This window comes from Solanum pennellii, chromosome 12, assembly GCF_001406875.1.
Source record: "Solanum pennellii chromosome 12, SPENNV200".
Lineage (NCBI taxonomy): Eukaryota > Viridiplantae > Streptophyta > Magnoliopsida > Solanales > Solanaceae > Solanum > Solanum pennellii.
This window is the reverse complement of record NC_028648.1, coordinates 2,306,777-2,325,525: the sequence shown is the minus strand read 5'-3', so window position 1 is coordinate 2,325,525 and position 18,749 is coordinate 2,306,777. Positions and strand designations below refer to the sequence as shown.

Sequence of the window (18,749 nt, the reverse complement as noted above, 5' to 3'; positions counted from 1 at the left end):
GGTCGTTTTGTAATTGGTTAAAGTTAATGCATATATCAGTTGATGCTTCCAATCACACGGTCGTTTTGTAATTGGTTAAAGTTAATGCATATATCAGTTGATGCTTCCAATCACACGATAGCATGGTCTAAGGAAAGCCGCACCCACAATTTGGATGACGTTGAAAATTATGCATATATTAGTGGATGTTTTAAATCCCGCGTTAGCATGGTCTAGGGAAGGGTCGTACCCACAATTCGGAGGATGTAGAAAGAGAAAAAAAAACAAAAAGGGGCGTTCCGAGAATCGAACTCGGGACCTCTCGCACCCAAAGCGAGAATCATACCACTAGACCAAACGCCCTTGTTGGAAAACGTGCCTGGATAATATTACAAACACTCAATTCATTTAGGGATTGTAAAAATGATTCAAATGTTAATGATATTCATATTAATTGCACCTGCCAATATGTGTTTTTAGAGTGTAGCCTTACTAGTTCTTTTTTTACCAACTAAGGATCACGTTGTGCATACCTCGATTAGTTTTATGAATGATATGTCATTTGCCATCAGCTCAAGTTTACTTAGTGTTTTTGCCTCTCTTGTAGTCAATTCTTCCAAAAGGTTGTTGGTACGTTGGTCAAGCCAAAGAGCATGATAGAGAAATCATAAACTCCAAACTTTGTGGGTAAATTCGTCTTCGATTCATCCCCTTTACAATAAGTCTTGCTAAAGGTTCAAAGAGGCTTATGACTAGATAAATGTGATAGTCGTTTCGAAAATCACCTAGTAGTATCTGTCCTCATAATACTCTACGCACTTCACTATCTATTCTTCATAATTCTGTAGTATCAATCCTTATGATTGGAATATGCTTTACGAGTAGAGTAATACCTAACATGGCCCTGTTGGGGTGTCTTTTAACTCCAAGATAACGAATTCGTAAAAATTATTTGCCAACAACTCAATGTTACCGTATATTTTCAATTTAAACTTGGTTTTGCAGAGTCTACAAGCGGTAATTTAGTTGTTGAAAAATATGATGACTGCAGAGAACTAACTAATCAATAAAAAATCCAGAGAAACAGAAGACAAATAGCATAAAATCATGGTGAGAACTCTGAAACACGAAAATACTTGAGTATCATAAACAAAATTTAGCAGTCGCAAAGCACTAAATGGGATAACAAAAAACACTAATGGTATCATCATTCTTCACTAAAAAAGACAAGTTTATTCCTCATCTTCGATGATCTTGGTACCAAGACCCTTCAAACCCTCAGCTGGGATCTCTGCAACAGTGACAAGAGAGTAGAGCTCTTCCTTTGCGTCCTCATCGTCATTTCTCTTGCGAGCAATACGAACTCTGATACGTCTTGGAACACTTCGGATGCCCCTGCTCCAGATCTGCTTGTTGAGCTTCACGTCCACTCTGACATCCTTTGTTCCCATAGCTTTCTGTGCAAACTTTCGGATCTCCTTGATGGCTGTAGGGGCCTTCTTCTTGAATGTGCTGTTAAATAATATAGGCAGTATAACGTTAGCCAACGTCAACAAGGACATAAACCAAATTGTTTTGCCAATAAGTCAAAAAGGGGCAACTAGAGCAACAGCAAACTAGTACCGACTATCCAGAATCTAAAAGCAAGATTTAATACCGGGGCAACTTGAGCAACACCAAAATAACATGGATAAGAAAGGCAACACACAAAAAACTGCAAACAGGAACATGGTTCTGCTCTTAACATATACAAATGCCAATACGAAGTGATTTCTTATGGAGTTGGATATGTAATGGCACTACAGAACATAAATAGGGCTAGAGACAGTACTACCGTAAACCCAAAAGATAATACAGCAATATCAGGCTAGAACTTATTACAAGGAAGTGGTTGATTTCCAATTCATTATTTATCCAACTGAGTGGTCATATTAAAGGCAAGGATTTATAGGTCAGTTCTCAAAGAACATGATGAGCTCAATCCGTACAAACACAGTTCACATCAAATAATGCAACTTGATTGATCTCTAGATATAATCGATCCCAATTTTGGAGCATCATAGGATGTAGATTGTGTTACAAAATGTAAGGGATTCGTCAGGTCACAGTTCACATCAATAATGCAAATTGATTGATCTCTAGATATAATCGATCTCAATTTGGAGCATCATAGGATGTAGATTGTGTTACAAAATGTAAGGGATTCGTCAGGTCACTACACATGCCAACTCCTGATACAGACAATCTACAACAAGCTAACATTTTTATCATTAATTCTACTTAAATTTACCCTATTGTAGTTTCCACACCATATCCAACCTCAGAACCTCATAGTTCTCTATGCATTTTTAAGCAAGTAAAATCAATGGCAGTTTGTTAAATACGCACCGCAAGCACAAAAACTTCATAGATACTGATTCAAAATTTTCTATGTTCTACAGATTCCACCAATCTTAAAAGAACAAACCAAATCCTCTTATATTTACCTATATACACTCATTTTACCACGGAGCAACACCATAGATTTATAGGCCATCCATTAATACAAATACATTACAATATTCAACAACTCATACAATAACAGCCAATGTGTTTCAGATAGTTTCAGCTCATCAACTACTCGAATCAATAAACCATTTCAATTCCAAACTAGGCGAGATCAGCTAATATCAATCCTTTACACTACTTACAATTCAATCAAAATCATACTTCAAATATACATAAGATACCTAATATAACCAAAAAAAACTACTAGACTGCATCTGATCGATGAAAACAGTACTTCAAACAGAAATCAATAAGAAGCGAGAAGATTTTTACCATCCATGCAAACGCTTGTGGAGATTAATGGTGTACTCCCTGGAAACAACCTCCTCTTTTCTTCCTTTAGTTTTCTCCACCATTTTCGCTCCTTTTTTTCACTACACTTACCGTTCCTGCATTCAAACAACAAAATCCTTTAACACCATTACACAATTTCAGATCTACAACGAAAACTAATCAATAGTTTCCTCCATTTTAGAGTGACAGAGAGCTTACTAGGGTTTGAAGGAAGGAGGCAAAGTGCAAAGAAGAAGAGAAGATGAAGTATATATATGAAACGAAATAAAACCCTAGTGGTATGTCGTAATTATAGTCTATATCAGGGGTTAGTTTGTATTTAAAATGTAAAATTATTGATGGGCTTGGGCTTTGGGCCTAAAGACTATGGGCTTGAAAATCTGAACTACAATTTTATTTGGAACAAGTGCACTAATAGCCAGCTTTTAGGATCCATAAATTATTGGAAAATTTTCGGATATAATCACTATAATAAACTTAGTTATTGCTTCGTAGTTATAGTTTGTATATTTACGGATTGTAGCTACAGTTTAAGTTGTTTCTTTTGTATAACTCGCGGGTTTATATAAATCTCGAATTTGTATAATTCGCGGATACGTTTGTGCAATTTAGCTATTTCGTATCAACTTGAAATAACGAATTTATACAAATACAAACATCTAAATTTTAGCCCGGCTAATTCTTTGTTTTATACTAAAGGCCGCATATATGTATTCATTAGTAGGAAAAACCTTTCACTTCAAAACAATCATGATTGTGCCATTGACGCTTCTTCTGGCTATTGAAAGTGGAAGTTCAATTTGAAACTCATTTTTCAATATTCCTTTCGATTCTTTCGTCCGATTTGATAACTTTCCTCCGTAAAAAGTACTCGTGGATGCAATTCAAGAATCACAAGTTGATTCGCTTAGGCACGTTGGAGATTGCTCTGATGCAGGTTGACCTCACTGAAGACATGAAGATTAAGGCACGTTGGAGATTACTCTGTTGCAGGTTGACCTCATGCTAGACATGAAGTTTAAGGCATGTTGGAGATTGGCCCATTGTAGGTTGACCTCATGCCGCATATATGTACTCATTAGTAGGAAAAACCTTTCACTTCAAAACAATCGTGATTGTGCCATTTAACGCTTCTCCTGGCTATTAAAAAGTGGAAGTTCAATTTGAAGCTTTCAACCGATTTGACAACTTACCACTTTCGTCCGATTTGACAATTTTCCACGGTAAAAAAGTACACTTGCATGCACTTCAAGAATCACAAGTTGATTCGCTTTAAGGCACATTGAAGATTACTCTATTGCAGGTTTGACCTCATGCAAGACATGAAGTTTAAGACAAGTTGGAGATTACTCTGTTGCAGGTTGACCTCATGCAAGACATGAAGTCAACCTGCTACCAAAGCGATGATCATAAGAACAAAAATGGAATCTCCAAACCAAAGAGACGAAAAATGCACATAATTCGAAGAGGAAAAAAGAACTTCATACTTGCTCAATTATAAGGTAGGGATCAAACCCAAGAAGACACATTCTTTAAAGACTTTGGTTGATACATTAGTGCAAGCACAATGGTTATCAACTCTCTAAGGGTATTAATCCTGACACAACCTAATGTTAATTATAACAGTCGCCGATAATAATGGCGCATCGATATATGGTACAAGAAGGCCAAAGCAGAGTATGAACAGATGTCTTGGCAAAAGAAATGTGAGGAAGTCTCTCCTGCAAGCCATTTGACTGTACTACTTTTGGGTTGGATAAGCAAGTGTAGAACAGTTCCCTTCCAAGTTTATTTTCTCAGCAAAGATCTCTTCTACGATTTCAGAGTACTTCGTGAGTATTTCCATAAACTGAGGGATAAAATCGTCACACCAGCAATTCCAGCCAGTATCTGAAAATAGTAGGCAAGACATAAAAAACACCGTATAAAAAAGCAGAACGCGAAGAATGACTTTGAAGGTTGACTGTTGAAGATTATCGATGTATAAAGTACAGTACAGCCTAGGGAAGAAATCTACTTAAGAGCAAATAGCACCAATATGTTAGCTTTTTATATTCATGCATGTGTGTTAATCTCAGAGCTCCAAGATATGGAGCTAAGTTGCGCGTAACTTGAAGCACTAGAACATGTTTAATTAACTGCCATACTTGTACAAGAATAGAGTAAATGCTTCAGGCATGCGACAACCTAAGTGAACTTGTCGATGTTATGTAGTTTTTCTTGTTTAAAGTGCTGAGAGATGGGGCAAGGCTGAAGATCAGATTCTCTTTTTCATTCTTTCCGTGGCAAGGGACACATGAAGAGGGAGGATATTATGAATATAAACGTAGATTAGATCATGATGCTAGAAGAGGAAATATGAGAACTTCATGAGACTAACCTTTGCATCTCTTGAATAACTTTTGGGTACAGATTGCATCAATGACTTCAACCTTTTAATACGAGATGCCTGAGGCATCAAAATTACTACAGTATACTGCTTTTTACAAGGGAATGGCAAAAGTTTTTGCAAGGCTAGTTGGGCAGTTAATGGCGTCAAGATGCTTCTCACTTTGGAACGTGCAGCCTCTTGGATCTGCATAAGAAAATTAAACAAATTACAAAAGGTGTTGTCCCAGAATATATTCTATTCTAAGGCAATATCTGAACATAATTGAAATTACGGAAGTTTCAAAGGAAGAACTATATGGCAAACTCCGAAGGGTCCACTGAGGCAGCGAAAGGGAGAGTTTCAAAGGAAGAACTATATGGCAAACTCCAAAGGGTCCACTATAGAAGTGAAAGGGAGCTTTTACGAAAAAGAGAATTAAGCATTTACATCTTAAATTTTCCGAACAACTTCTTACATTTGACTTTACCCAATTTACAACTGTTGGTGCATTTTCAAATTATTTTTTATAAGGAAAAACTGATGGGTTGTGCTGATGCATATTCAACACACCGTAAGTCTACGATCCTGAAATCACGACGGTTGTTTATTTCAAATAGGCATTGATGAAAAAGAATGGGATAACATCAACATACATAAGAAATAAGAAGCACCAGACTTAGCAGACTGCATTTAAGGAATTGAACAAGCACTTGAACTAAAAATGAACCTTAAAAGAATTGCCAATATCACCAGAATAGATCCGTGACTGGTAACTGCGCAAAATTCTATCTAGCCAATAGTAATTCTCCTGAAAAAAGGACAGCAATCAGCAGTGGATCAAATGGACATTCAAACACTAAAATATAGACAGCAGAAATTTGGAGATTTAATACTATAGATTATATCTGTAATACTCGATATCGATCTTCTCACAATATTTGCAATTTATGAAACTTTGATCCTCTATAGACAAAGATTCTGTAGAACGTCACCTGTAACCCATTTTCATGGGCTCTTTGCTCAATTTCTAGCACGGCCATAACATCTTCAATTGAAGGTCCTTCCTCTTGAAGATGTAGTATTTCTTCCAAAGCAAGATCAACCTTGTCAAGAATTTGAGGTGTTAGGATTTGCTAACCAATTTTTTGCAACATGCAGATAAAAAATTGCAAACATACCAATGTCGATGAGATGTCTGGATCACAGGAGAAATTTATACTAATATCTCCACGGATATTGCCGACTCTGGAGGGCTTATTGCCGCCAAGAAAGACAGAAACTCCAGCAGAATAAATCTAAGGCACAAAAAGTTCCAAGAGTAACAAATTAACGAAATGAATTACAGAATATCACACAGATTACACACGTACACACCTGTCCATACTTGAAGCGGAGAACCTGTACTATCTTTGTTTCCAGAAGCTTACTCAAAAATCCAACAAAATGAACATCTTCCATCTGTAAATAAGATAAGATGGTATACATGTCAATGTAACACAAAGCTTAAGAATATATAGATCTAATACTAGGAATCTAAACCACATACCATGTTTTCATTCTTTAACTCGACAGGAAAGCATAACTGCACCGAGCATTGTGCTTCTACCATTGGGCTCCGAACAACTTCTCTACAATCACATGTAATTCATAAAATGAGGGTGATATTTTGCACATAAAGCACATCATAGAACTTCAATAGTTTATCACATACAAGAAAATGAACACTAACACTGGGCACCCCAGGCCCCTAATCAAGTTGGATTTTCTCCTTTTATGTTTTTATTTTATTTTCCGGGGAAGGTGTTATGAAAAAGTGTAACCGATTGTTCCAGGACAAACTGCAGTAACTTCAGACACTGAACAGGAATCCTCTCCTGATCAACTATTCAAACACACACACACACACCTGTTCATCAAAATAAAGAAAAACAAAACAAAGAAGTATAAATGATATACATAAGTTTGTCTGTATATAATTTTCTAGTTTCGGGAGAACAATATATAATAAACATAATATCATTAAGACTCCCTCACCAAGCCCCAACTCAAATACCTCAAGGCATCAGGAGAGAAAGAACAATGGAAAAGGACAAGGTGCAAAGGTAAAGTCTTTGAAGCTAAGGTATCCTTCAATCAATCAGCTTCATTAATTGAAAGTACGTAGCTTACTACATTATTAATTAGAGAGAAAATAACATTTGGACCACCTAGTTATTGTTGTCGGGAACTGGAAAGGCAAGCCTTTGAGGTCATCACGGCTGAAACGTAGAACTGCTTCAGGAGGCCTTGGAATTCCACCCTGCATAGTGCAGAATAAACCAATGACAGATGCTAAACAATTCTACGGACCAACATCATTAGAAATCATAGTACGTACCAAGTACTGTAACATCAATGGACATGCTATAGAAGGGTCAATATTCCCAACAATCACCACCGTAAAAGTTGAGGGGTCCTTGAAGCAACTATTGAAATATTCGCAAGCTTTATATGGGTTGACTTTCCGAAGGTCATTATATTTGATTGGCTACAAGAAAATACTTTACTATGTAAGTCATGAATATGCCCGTCATTACAGAGTTGGCAATGCAGATTGAAAATCATATTACCCTGAAGAAGTAGGAGTTTCCATAATTGAGCTCCCTCACTCGGTTCGCAAATGCAGTGTAAGGATCTCTCTCCTGAGCACGTATGGCTTCTTCGGCCATTTGCATCACAATTTTGACATCTTCTTCTCCGGGCTCAACAGTTGTTGTGAAAAGCTGATATACAAGCTGAGAAAATGCAGAATGCAAAAAGAGAATATCACATACAAGTAGGCCAAACAAAATTAAGGTTGAAGACCAAGACAACCACTTAAACTTAATTTAAGTGGTGTTTTTTTTGGGATAACCATGGTGTCTGGGTCAGCTTGCGCGCACATCAACTAATTCGACGATGTACTTACTATCTCCCACCAACACAGGTGTTGAGTAACTCTGCCCACCAAGGCTAAAGTAAGGCTAAAGTAATGTTCTTTTTTTAATACTATTATTTTAACAATTGGTATCTTTTAAAAAATCTTGCTACTATTATCTAGAGAGTATATTTTCAATTGATGGAAGAGAACTTTCCATAAGAGGTCACTTAAAGAAACTGGTTTCAACTAAAATTTTGCAAAACAAAAAACATTTGAAGCAGCTAAAGTTTGAGATCCCACCATTCAGAGCTACTCAATCAATAGCTGAGTGCCCTTACTTTGAAAATTTTAGAGGACCACGATTCTGATAAGTGGCTCTCTAAAAATAATTTGACTTCGGAATAGCTCCTCTTCCAAAAAACAAACTAACATGGGCAGCCAGGCAGACACAGTATGCCATTGTTGCTATTATCTGCCTTAAAGTTGTTGAAATTCCATTAATAGCACTCACTTGAAACATTTTAGTTTTAAAAAATAGCATGGCTTCACTCTGAAAAGATAGTTGGATTCCGATCACTTGTCACATGACAATTTCTTTAGTTACATATTATAAGCTTGTTACGGTTATGACAATTTTACCTTTACGAAACCCATACTGGTAAATCTATTTGTATATCCAAACCTTAATATTTAGGATTCCGTACTCTCAGAGACACCCCCACATGATTCCTTGTAATATTGGTATTCAATGAACATGAACGGCGTACCCCATCAAGAAAATTTTATAACTACTCTTTGAATAGAAATCTTCATGAATCATCTGCAAAGGATCATAAGGAATCATTATGAATCTTCAAACTCCTGCTCAATACTTTCTAGGTCCAACCAACTAATCTGAATTTGTCAGGATTTATCCTTCAGACAACTGAGATGGAAGGTTTATCATTTAGTCCTGCATGCCTTTTGTTTTCTTATGTAATATACATAAATTTAGAATGACACATATATGTAGAGAGAGAGAGATACATGATAACAAAACAGATGCCATGTGCACTTCAAGAAAATGGTCTGACCTGCAATGCAGTTTCTAAGTCTGAAGGTGAACAATCACCAGAAAAAGTTCTCATATATGCTCCAAGTTTTGTACCAACTTCAGCTCTTTTTCCAGCAAGCATATCCATGAGGACTGATGGTCTGTAACCAAATATACCAATTTCTCCAGCAATGGTTGAACCCATTGAACATGAAAAGTATTCATTCTCAGGGAGTTCAGACAAACCCCCATACGAGAACCCTGTGAATAAAACCTATTTAAACAAGATGTTAATAGGAATAACGAGTACCACATCAACTTGGACTCAAAAAAAAATGTGTTCCCAGAGTTACTATTCCAAGAGGTATCTTCTTTTAAAATGAATCCCTTTAATGAGCAGTGAGCTAGATTTCACAACTCACGGGAATCTTGGGATGGAGATATTGGCTTGGTAAAGAAAGAAGAAGCATTGCTCTAGTAACTAGAAAGAAATAAAAAACTTAATAATCTGCAACGGCATGTTACTGAGCCAAAACAGTGCTGCATATGTTTCATGAGCATCCATAAGGTACATTTTTACCAAACTACCATTTCAATGACAAGAACGACTATCCGCGACATCCATTCACTAGTCTATGACAGCACCCAAAGGAAGGTTGACAAGAAAACTTCATCTCCAAAGAGAAATAAGACATGGAGACCCTTGAATAGAGAACTCATTAAAAGTCTCCAGCTTACTCTGTGCGAAAATTTACCTGGTCATCAAGGAAGTCAGTAGATTTATAGCAAACTCGCATTCCATTCGTTAAAATCAACTCAGTGGCTCCAATGTTGGGATATTCAAGCTGCTCTATTATATGCCTGAAAAAAGAAACTAGGATCAGTTTCAGCATATATCATGGCAAGAATGAGACTGCAACTTCCACATGATTGCTTTTCTTTTAGGAGAGCAAATCTGTAAACTTGATGACCAAGTCTAAGGAAATGTTGGAGTGACCGAAGGTGCTTAAACAACAGCCTACTAAGTTAATGTGGGCAAATTGTCTTCCCAGAGAAAATCATCCAGACAGTGTTGCTCTGTCCGCAGGTATTTATCATCCTAGGGTATTTTCTTTAGATATAGGTGGAACAAAAAATATCTTCTTTTTGGTCTTTTATCTCTGAGAATGCAAAGTATTGCTGACTAATGAAGTAATAATCAATAGTATGAACAACAACATACCCAGTGAAATGCCACAAGTGAGGTTATCAATAATATGAACGCACTTTTCAATTTTTCCTTCAATATACTATGGACGGTACAGTAGCTCATTGCACAAGCTCAATAGTTCTATTACTTTTAAGGGGTAGGTCAGGCTTAACTGTTCTCTTTGACATCCTCGTTTGATAAAAGAAAATAGATTTTACTCCAGAATCTAGTTAGCGTGGAAGTCATAGCCAGTTAGTAGGTAAGAGTGCATTGGTCGTTAGTAGTCGTAGTATTACTCTTGTAGTTTCTTGTCCTTCCATTTCTGTTAGTATTTGTTGTTTCTCGTACTTCAACTGTCGTATTATTTTGTTGTGGTATTGTTCTTTTACTATCGTTGTTTTTGTTACTATTTGTTGATTCTTGTCCTTCCATTACTATCTGTTTCTTATTGAGCTGAGGGTCTATCTGAAACAGCCTCTCCACCTCAGAAGTAGCGGTATAGTTTGTGTATGCTCTACCCTCCCCCGACCCCATTTTGTGAGATTACACTGGGTATGCTGTTGCTGTTGGTAACAGAATAGCAAATAGTACCAGAGAAGAAGTTATCAAGTACATCTGCTAAGAATGATGCATTGCCTTGAAGATCACATCACAAGTGTCAAAGCAAAATATAAAGGCATAAACACAGATGAACTGCATTTCTAAATTTTATAAAATAGTAGCCCACATATAAACAATATAATGAGTTGCGAGACTGTCTGTTATGTATGCAGAACTGGTACTAGGTAAAATAAGAGATTACGAAAGTTAAACGTGATATAGTTTACCCTGGATCCGGTTTTGCACAGACAATTTCTTCTGGGATGTTTTCATCATCCCAAGGAGGAAGACTTTTTTCTCTTTCAAGAGAATTAATCTTCATTACAACAGCTTTTAAATCATCCACTGCAGCAGTTGCTCGGGGCTCAATTGTTTTTACAACGCAGCTAGTTGAAGTCCGAAACTTCTCAGAGTATTTGGACACCTCAGATGCTGATATATCTATTCAATCAAAAAAGATTTAGCAATATTGATATCCCCTCCAGCAGGTGAAATGAGAACAAGATTCTCTTTCATTCCATCTTTTCCCTCCTAAATACAATGTTGTTTCAGAAATATATAAGAACTCATAAACAAAAGTGAAATACTAGCAGACACTCACGAGGTAGAAGAGTTTTCTGGAGCTGTGCCTCATACTCAATCCCAACAACAGGTTCATTTCGAAGAAAATGCTACACAGAAAAAACAAAATCACTTGAGATTCACCCAATTGAAGAGGTTTGTGGCAAAGCAACTTGAAAGAAAGGAAGGGAAGTAATTAGATGCACCTGCAAATATTCATCGCGTAAACTGGTTGATTGCATTTGATCTCGCTCCAAATATGCAGACTCAATCTCTGACATCAGCAGAGCCCGAACAACAGATATTTCACGTTCAGAAAAACCATGAATTCTTACTCTAGCAACCTGGAAACAAGGTATTAGAAACACTAGAAAGCAGAACATAATTCGAAAGGATTTGGAAACAAACCTCTGTCAACATTGATTCTAAGGCCTCAACAGTACCCTTCTCTTTACAGGATGATGTCATTATATAGGCCTTAACTGGACGAACAAGGATATCAGCTGCAGCCGAGCAAGAATAATAAGGAGGATCTTTGTTACGAGATATTTTAAAAAATCTCTGGTTTAAAGCATGAAAAAACATGGATTCAGTGAGCAATTCCCGGTAATCTTTCACTGTCTTGAGCTCTTCCACAGGAATTTTGCAACTGATCATCACTGCCGACTGTTACAAGTCATTTCAAAAGAAACGTATTAGACCCAGAGCAGCATGAAGGCACAATGTATCTACTGTGACTGATGAAAGATTTGCAGAATACTAACACCAGCTGCCTCAGATTCCACAAAGCATGAAAATCGTGTCTCATCGTGTGATGGAACCGAAAAGTAAGGTATAAGAGGAGGATCAACTGCTGAAATCTTCTGTCCAAAGTGAGTTTTTATCAACTCAACAACACTCTGTCAAAGAGAAAGGCAAATGATTAATATGGTTGATAATGTCTAATTGCAAGACTTTATGTAAAGATTAGATCTAGGTTAAGTCCATCTCAGTTATGAGTCGATCCACTAAAGTTGTGGGCAGTGGTTTAGGATTAGATAGCAAGTTTTATTTATCCCCGTTGGATATGTCAGAAACTGAGAAATGATTTTGAATTATTTATGATGTCGAGCAATTTAGAAATATATATAGATCTATATATCACTTCAATAGTTTCAACATGAATTCATGATCGATATTGTCATTGATGGAAATAAATCAGATGATTGGGACAGACAGAAAAGGGAAGTATGAAATATTTCAGGTAGGAGACAATAACAGTGTACGAACCTGCGTATCAGGAAAGTCCCCAACAGCAATCACGGCCATATTCTGCAGATGGTACCACTTCCTGTAAAATTGCTTTACTATCTGAGGAGAAACTGTTCGGATCACCCTTTCCAGTCCAATAGGCAGCCGCTCAGCATACTAACAAATAAGGAGATCAGGAAGAGAGCAGTCAGTTGAGGTAATAACTTCAACAACATGTTTAAAATCAGCAATGGAAGACAAGATATTAGCTCTTTCAATAATTTATGGTATATTCATGAGTATGTCAACTCATACACAATGCTAGTCCCAAAACCAAATAAAAATAAAAATAAAAAGACAACAGCTCATAGCATTGTTTTCTTATTAAAAAATAATAGTAATTAAAAAAAAAGTTGAAAAGAAAACAACTCATAGCTTTATATAAAGACCATTTCCATCTTGTTATAGAATAATATATAACTAGCCATCTTATTGTGCTTTAGGTTTCTCTGTAGAAAGTACAGTGCATTCAAAGAAACAATACTGTCTATGGGTGGAGAAAAGGACAAGTGGAACTGATAAGAAGTCAGGAAGAGCTAGAAATGTTACCTTTGAACCTTCCATCATGAGAACCCAGTGTGCATCCTGCATCCTTCCATTGGCATTCCTGGTTCCTCTATACTCTTCCATTACTGCTCCTCTTTCCTTTTCCAAGTCATCCGGTGACACTCTGACCTACATATAGCAAAGTTAAATAAGAAAACTTGATATGATCTACATGATACCATTAGAAAGGCACTGTATGCACCTCTGAACTGAACTCAGCCAACACCGAGATCGCCTGAGACAATAGTTCAGGTTTGTCTACAGGGACAAATAGCTCATAAACAGTTTCATCGGCAGAAGTCACTGCATTCTGACAAGCACCAAATTCTGCCCCAATGCTCTCTAGAAACTTGACAATATCGTGATTTGTGTATTTCTCTGTGGCACTAAAAGCAAGATGCTCAACTATGTGAGCAACTCCGCGTTCTTCCTCTTCTTCTAAAACTGAGCTGCAACGGATTAAGACCTTGAACTTAATTAGCACGTCAACTATCTCTTATCAAAACAAATAGCACGTCAGCTATCATAAAGGAAGAAAACACTGACTAGTTAGGCAACAATGAAGCAAAGTTGGAGTCAAACCAATGTGCAAGTTTTGCAAGATTACAAAAAGAATTGGAGTTGATGGAAGCACCAGATTGAGTTAACATTTGAAAGATTACAAAAAGAATTGGAAGTCAGAAAATTTGAGAGGAAGTTTGAACCAATGTAGGATATGCAACTTCTTCATTATCTAGGTTGAGTTTTGCTCTATGAGCATGATTTACATGTGATTTAACAACCAAAAGGTCTTGTTTCTTGTTGTGCCAGAGTAATACGAAATGATTGAGCAAACAATCAAGAAAGTTCCAAAGGTCTAGAGTTTTTTGTTTAACCATTATCTGGAGCTAATTTACCAATAATCATAAAATCTTAGCCCATTACTCATAAAATAAATACTTCGAAAGCTCTTTCTCATCTTAGCCCAAAAGAAAAAGAGTCTCGAAGCAGTAAAAGCAGTTGACTTTATGCTCAGCTGAGATAGCAAGAATTCAATAAGCCTGACATTTTGTATACTGACTGCACAAATGAATTTTACTTTATTATGTTATTAGATCTATAATCTTTTTTTAAAAAAAGGTTAACCAAATTATTTAGACTAATCGAGAAGAAGAAAAAACTATCAGGCAACTCAAAAACATCTTTTTCTTTAGTCCAATTAGATTATAAGGGCCTTTCTGGACCTGCAATATGGAATCGTGATTTGTAATCAGATTGAGAATTTGAAATCAGATTGATTTGAAGTTGAAGTTTTGTTTGGACATGTAATTCAGATTTTTTAAGTTGCATTTTTCTCATAAGCATGAAAATCCACAAGTTTTGAAAAACTATCTAAATTTTTCCAATTCTTATACAATCTTACCAAATAAAAATCATAGTTCATAAACAAAGTATCCTAATATCCTAAGGTGCATCATTGATAAATCGTATATGTTACTTTATAAATAAATGTTTGTGATTACAAACTTCCAAATAAACATAATTTTATACAGATCCGCTAGTCAACAATATTAGTAACTAGTTATTCTTTAATATAATCCTTCCTTACACAAGGTACGGACAATTTCTTCATACCGAGCATGAGTCTTTTTTTGCAAAAAAACAAAATGATGTCTTATTTTTTACAAAATATAGACTTATGGGTCAAGTTACACCTTTAAAAAAATTGAAATCATGATTTGGAATTTTATTTTATTTTTGATAACCGAGAAATCCGTTTGTGACACGCCTTTTGGACCAATCACAACCTTCTAAGCTCTGTGGATAATGGGTTCGCCCCTCTACCCTTCTCCACTTAAATACCAGGCTTCGATTTGCGTGGTGTGGGGCTTGAACCTGCAACCTAAGCCACAAATACTCCACCTTTAGCCACTCAAGCTTGGCCTTGGGGGCATCATAATTTGGAATTACAAAACATGTTTTTAGGAGACTTTGAGATTTGAAATCATATATTCATATTGCATGTCCAAACGCAAGCTAAACCTATTACTCCCTTCGTTTAAATTCATTTGAATGATTTTGATTCGGCACGAAGTTTAAGAAAGTAAAGAAGATTTTTGAGTCTTGTGTCTTGTTAGAGATATATAGAAAGTATCAAAATGTCATATAATCTTGTGGTCTTAAACATGCAATGCGGAATGGTGAAATTTAAAGAGTTGCCAAAAAATAAAAGAGACGTCCATTTTAAATGGACTAAAAAGAAAGTAAAACAAATAAATTGAACGGGAAGGCGGAATTTCTATAAGGTGACGCATTTTGTCTTTGCATATTGTCACATCCTTTTAGCTAGATCAAGAAAGAGCCCTGCTTCACCTTAACTGCTAGTATTTGAACAAGTGAAAGCTCTATCGTTTGTGTATCCGTTGAATTTAAAAAATACAAATATCTCAGAAGATGGATAGATAAGTAAGAATTTCTTGAAGTAAAATTATTTACAAGTCAGTATACATAACTTAATCCAATCAAACTATTGTTAATCAGGGTTGGCTTTGCTAGACAATTGTTCAATTTTCTTGCTGCTACCAGCCCCCACATTATCAACACTTGAGTAAAATACCCAGAAAAACACAGTAAACTTGCACAAGACTCTATCAAACAAACTAGTGTACAATAAAAACACAAATTACTCACAATGCATGAATAGTAAAAGGATTATACAATTGTAAAAACAAACTAAAATGGATTAAGAAAATCAAATTAACAAACATAAAGGGTACTTTTTTAAAAAAAATAGGACATACCCAGCTTTCACAGCAAGAGCAAGTGCAGTTCTCATTTTGAGTTTAGAATTGTATCAGACATAGTAAGTTAACCCTATTCTCAAAGTACAATTAATTTACAACGTCAGTTTACATAACTTGATTCAATCTATTGTTCATTGGTATTGCCACTCTTTCCATCTATCCTATCAAGACCATCTATCCTATCCTTGATGGACATAGTTATCTGGTATCTAGAACCTATTGCTGGTGGAACATGACAGGTATTTTGTGGAATCAGTAGAGGTGAACGAAAACTGGCACATACACCACGTATCAAAATCAAAAGGGATTGGCATTGCTAGAAAAATTGTTCAATTTTCATGGTGCAACTCAATCCTCTCATTCAACATGGAATAACACAAACATACAAACACAATAAAACTTACACGATACTCTAATCATAAACAAATCAGTGTACAGTCAAAATTCACAAATCAATCACAATATATATCACACAATTGTAGAAACAAACAATATAAAGAGGTATTTCAAAACACATTTAAGGCATACCCAGCTTTAACAGCAAGTGCAAGTGCAGCTCTCATTTTCGGTTTAGAATTGGATCGGACATAGTATGTTAGCCCGTTTTCGAGCTTCCCGTATTCAACCCCTTGCGGCGTTTCCGATAATACTTCATCCATATTCACATTTACAAGCTTCAGTGAACGAAATCTGTGCTTCTTCGGCAATATCGGCGATGATTCCGCCGGCAACAAATCCATTTTCCGGTGCCGTATCTTCTTCCTCTCCGGTCTCTAATTAAAACTAATTTAGTTTTTTTAATTAACTGTTCGTTTTTTTGTTTTTTTTTTTTGCTAAGTATTTTTTTTTTACCGATTTGGGGAAAGATATCCTATATAAAGGATCTACCGTAAGATGATGTGGTTTGCTAATATAAGTGTGACACGTCTAGTAACTTGTTTGGATGGTTTGCGTGACACATATTATCTTGTAATATTAGTTTAAATATAGTATTTATTATTTATTGTTACTCAAATTTGATTATGTGATAATGTTTGTGGTGATCGATGATATACGACCGCAAATATTTATTTATAAAAAAAGAGATATTAGTTTAAATATAATATTTATTATTTATCGTTATTTGAATTTGATTATGTGGTAATATTTGTGGTGATCGGTGATATACGACCGCAAATATCTATTTATAAAAAAGAGATATTAATTTAAATATAATATTTATTATTTATCGTTACTCGAATTTGATTATGTGGCAATGTTTGTGATGACCGGTGATATACGACCGCAAATATCTATTTATAAAAGAGAGATAGAGATGTGAGATTTATAAAGGGCAAAATGTAGCATTTCAGATATTTTAATCATTGGACTCGAAGTTACAATGAAAAAGGAAACTACCAATGAAGAAGATAACTAGAAGGAAAATGAGAAGAATAGACTCAGAGAAATGGGATGAGAGGATTAAATATTTTTCTCGACAATTTGCATAATCCCTAAATCACATACCACTAGTTTTTTCTGATAGAATTGTTTCCACATCCGCTTCTAAATTCAGATCCCAAATTATTCAGGTTCTATTACTTGTTCTCAACTCAACAACACTTGTCAGCTCAATAACTATATTCGTAACTCTAATATTCACATTGAGCTAAACTTAATTCATAACAGTAATAAAATACAAAAACATCAATTTTATTTTATAACTATCAATATATGTAATTCTTTTTAATCAAAATCAATAAAGTATAAATTTTTAGTACGTCTCAACTCTTAAACATAAAAAAACAGGACTAATTACGAATATATCAACAAAAATGACATCAAACATTTAGAACCAGAAAATAGTATTGATAATTAACTATGCTCTATAAGACCAAATATATAAATTACAAATCTAACAAAAAATAAGGAGAGAGAGAGAAAGGAGCAATTAACATAAATAGCCATATATTAAAATAAATAAAATAGCCAGTGTGATTTTGTATATTTTATTAGAAAAAATTATACTAATACACAATATAAGATATCATGATCTCTAAAATTTTATATCATTTTTAAAAAATTACAAAATCCTCTCTTGAACACATTTCATTCCCTTTCGGATACGTCCTACCCCCTCAAGGATACATCTATATCCTTTTAGATACATTTCTATCTCCTCTCAGATATAGGTGTTCATGATTCGTTTTGAATCGATTATTGATTAAAACCAAAAGCAAACCAATTTACTTGATTTTTATATTTCAAAAATCAAATCAAACGAAATAAAAAAATAACCATCGATTTGGTTCGTTTTTTATATTTTGGTGTGGAAATAATAAATTTGTTGAGGGCATACCATCTCGATAGACATAGACACCTAATACATGAAAATTTCATCGAAAAGCAAATGTGGATTCAATTAAATAACACTAGGGTTAATATTACACGAACAAAGTGATTCAGTCATATCTTATGTGAACTATGATAGGTAAGAATAAAATAATAGATTTTGATGGACTTGCTCTTAGTATTTTAGCAGTTGTGCTTAAAAAACAATTAAAGGCTTAAAATTAATTATAATTTAACAAAATATTTATATTTTACTCATGAATAATATATAATAATTATAAAATTATATATATATAATTTCTCAGCTTGATTTAGTGATTTTTGCG

The 18,749-nt window shown here is 35.2% G+C and overlaps 2 protein-coding genes and 1 non-coding gene across 3 annotated transcripts; all 3 read right to left on the bottom strand.

The window, feature by feature from the left end:
• Positions 1-270: 270 nt before the first annotated feature.
• TRNAP-UGG lies at positions 271-342 on the bottom strand. The gene has a single exon. It is a non-coding gene; the product is annotated as a tRNA-Pro (tRNA).
• A 711-nt stretch (positions 343-1,053) lies between these two features.
• Positions 1,054-3,127, bottom strand: LOC107007548 (60S ribosomal protein L31). Its single transcript, XM_015206214.2, has 3 exons — positions 3,019-3,127; positions 2,800-2,915; positions 1,054-1,491 (listed from the first exon to the last, which is right to left on the bottom strand). The coding sequence occupies exons 2-3, from the start codon at positions 2,880-2,882 to the stop codon at positions 1,212-1,214; spliced, it is 363 nt and encodes a 120-aa protein (XP_015061700.1). The 5' UTR covers positions 2,883-2,915; positions 3,019-3,127; the 3' UTR covers positions 1,054-1,211.
• A 1,153-nt stretch (positions 3,128-4,280) lies between these two features.
• LOC107007477 (zinc protease PQQL-like) lies at positions 4,281-16,912 on the bottom strand. Its single transcript, XM_015206102.1, has 21 exons — positions 16,621-16,912; positions 13,512-13,758; positions 13,313-13,438; positions 12,743-12,880; positions 12,238-12,372; positions 11,882-12,139; positions 11,680-11,817; positions 11,514-11,583; positions 11,140-11,353; positions 9,879-9,984; positions 9,164-9,397; positions 7,801-7,965; positions 7,569-7,718; positions 7,399-7,490; positions 6,738-6,819; positions 6,566-6,649; positions 6,370-6,486; positions 6,184-6,294; positions 5,919-5,999; positions 5,201-5,395; positions 4,281-4,710 (listed from the first exon to the last, which is right to left on the bottom strand). Exons 1-21 carry the CDS (start codon positions 16,830-16,832, stop codon positions 4,633-4,635), a joined length of 3,033 nt encoding a protein of 1,010 aa, XP_015061588.1. The 5' UTR covers positions 16,833-16,912; the 3' UTR covers positions 4,281-4,632.
• Between the last annotated feature and the right edge of the window lie 1,837 nt (positions 16,913-18,749).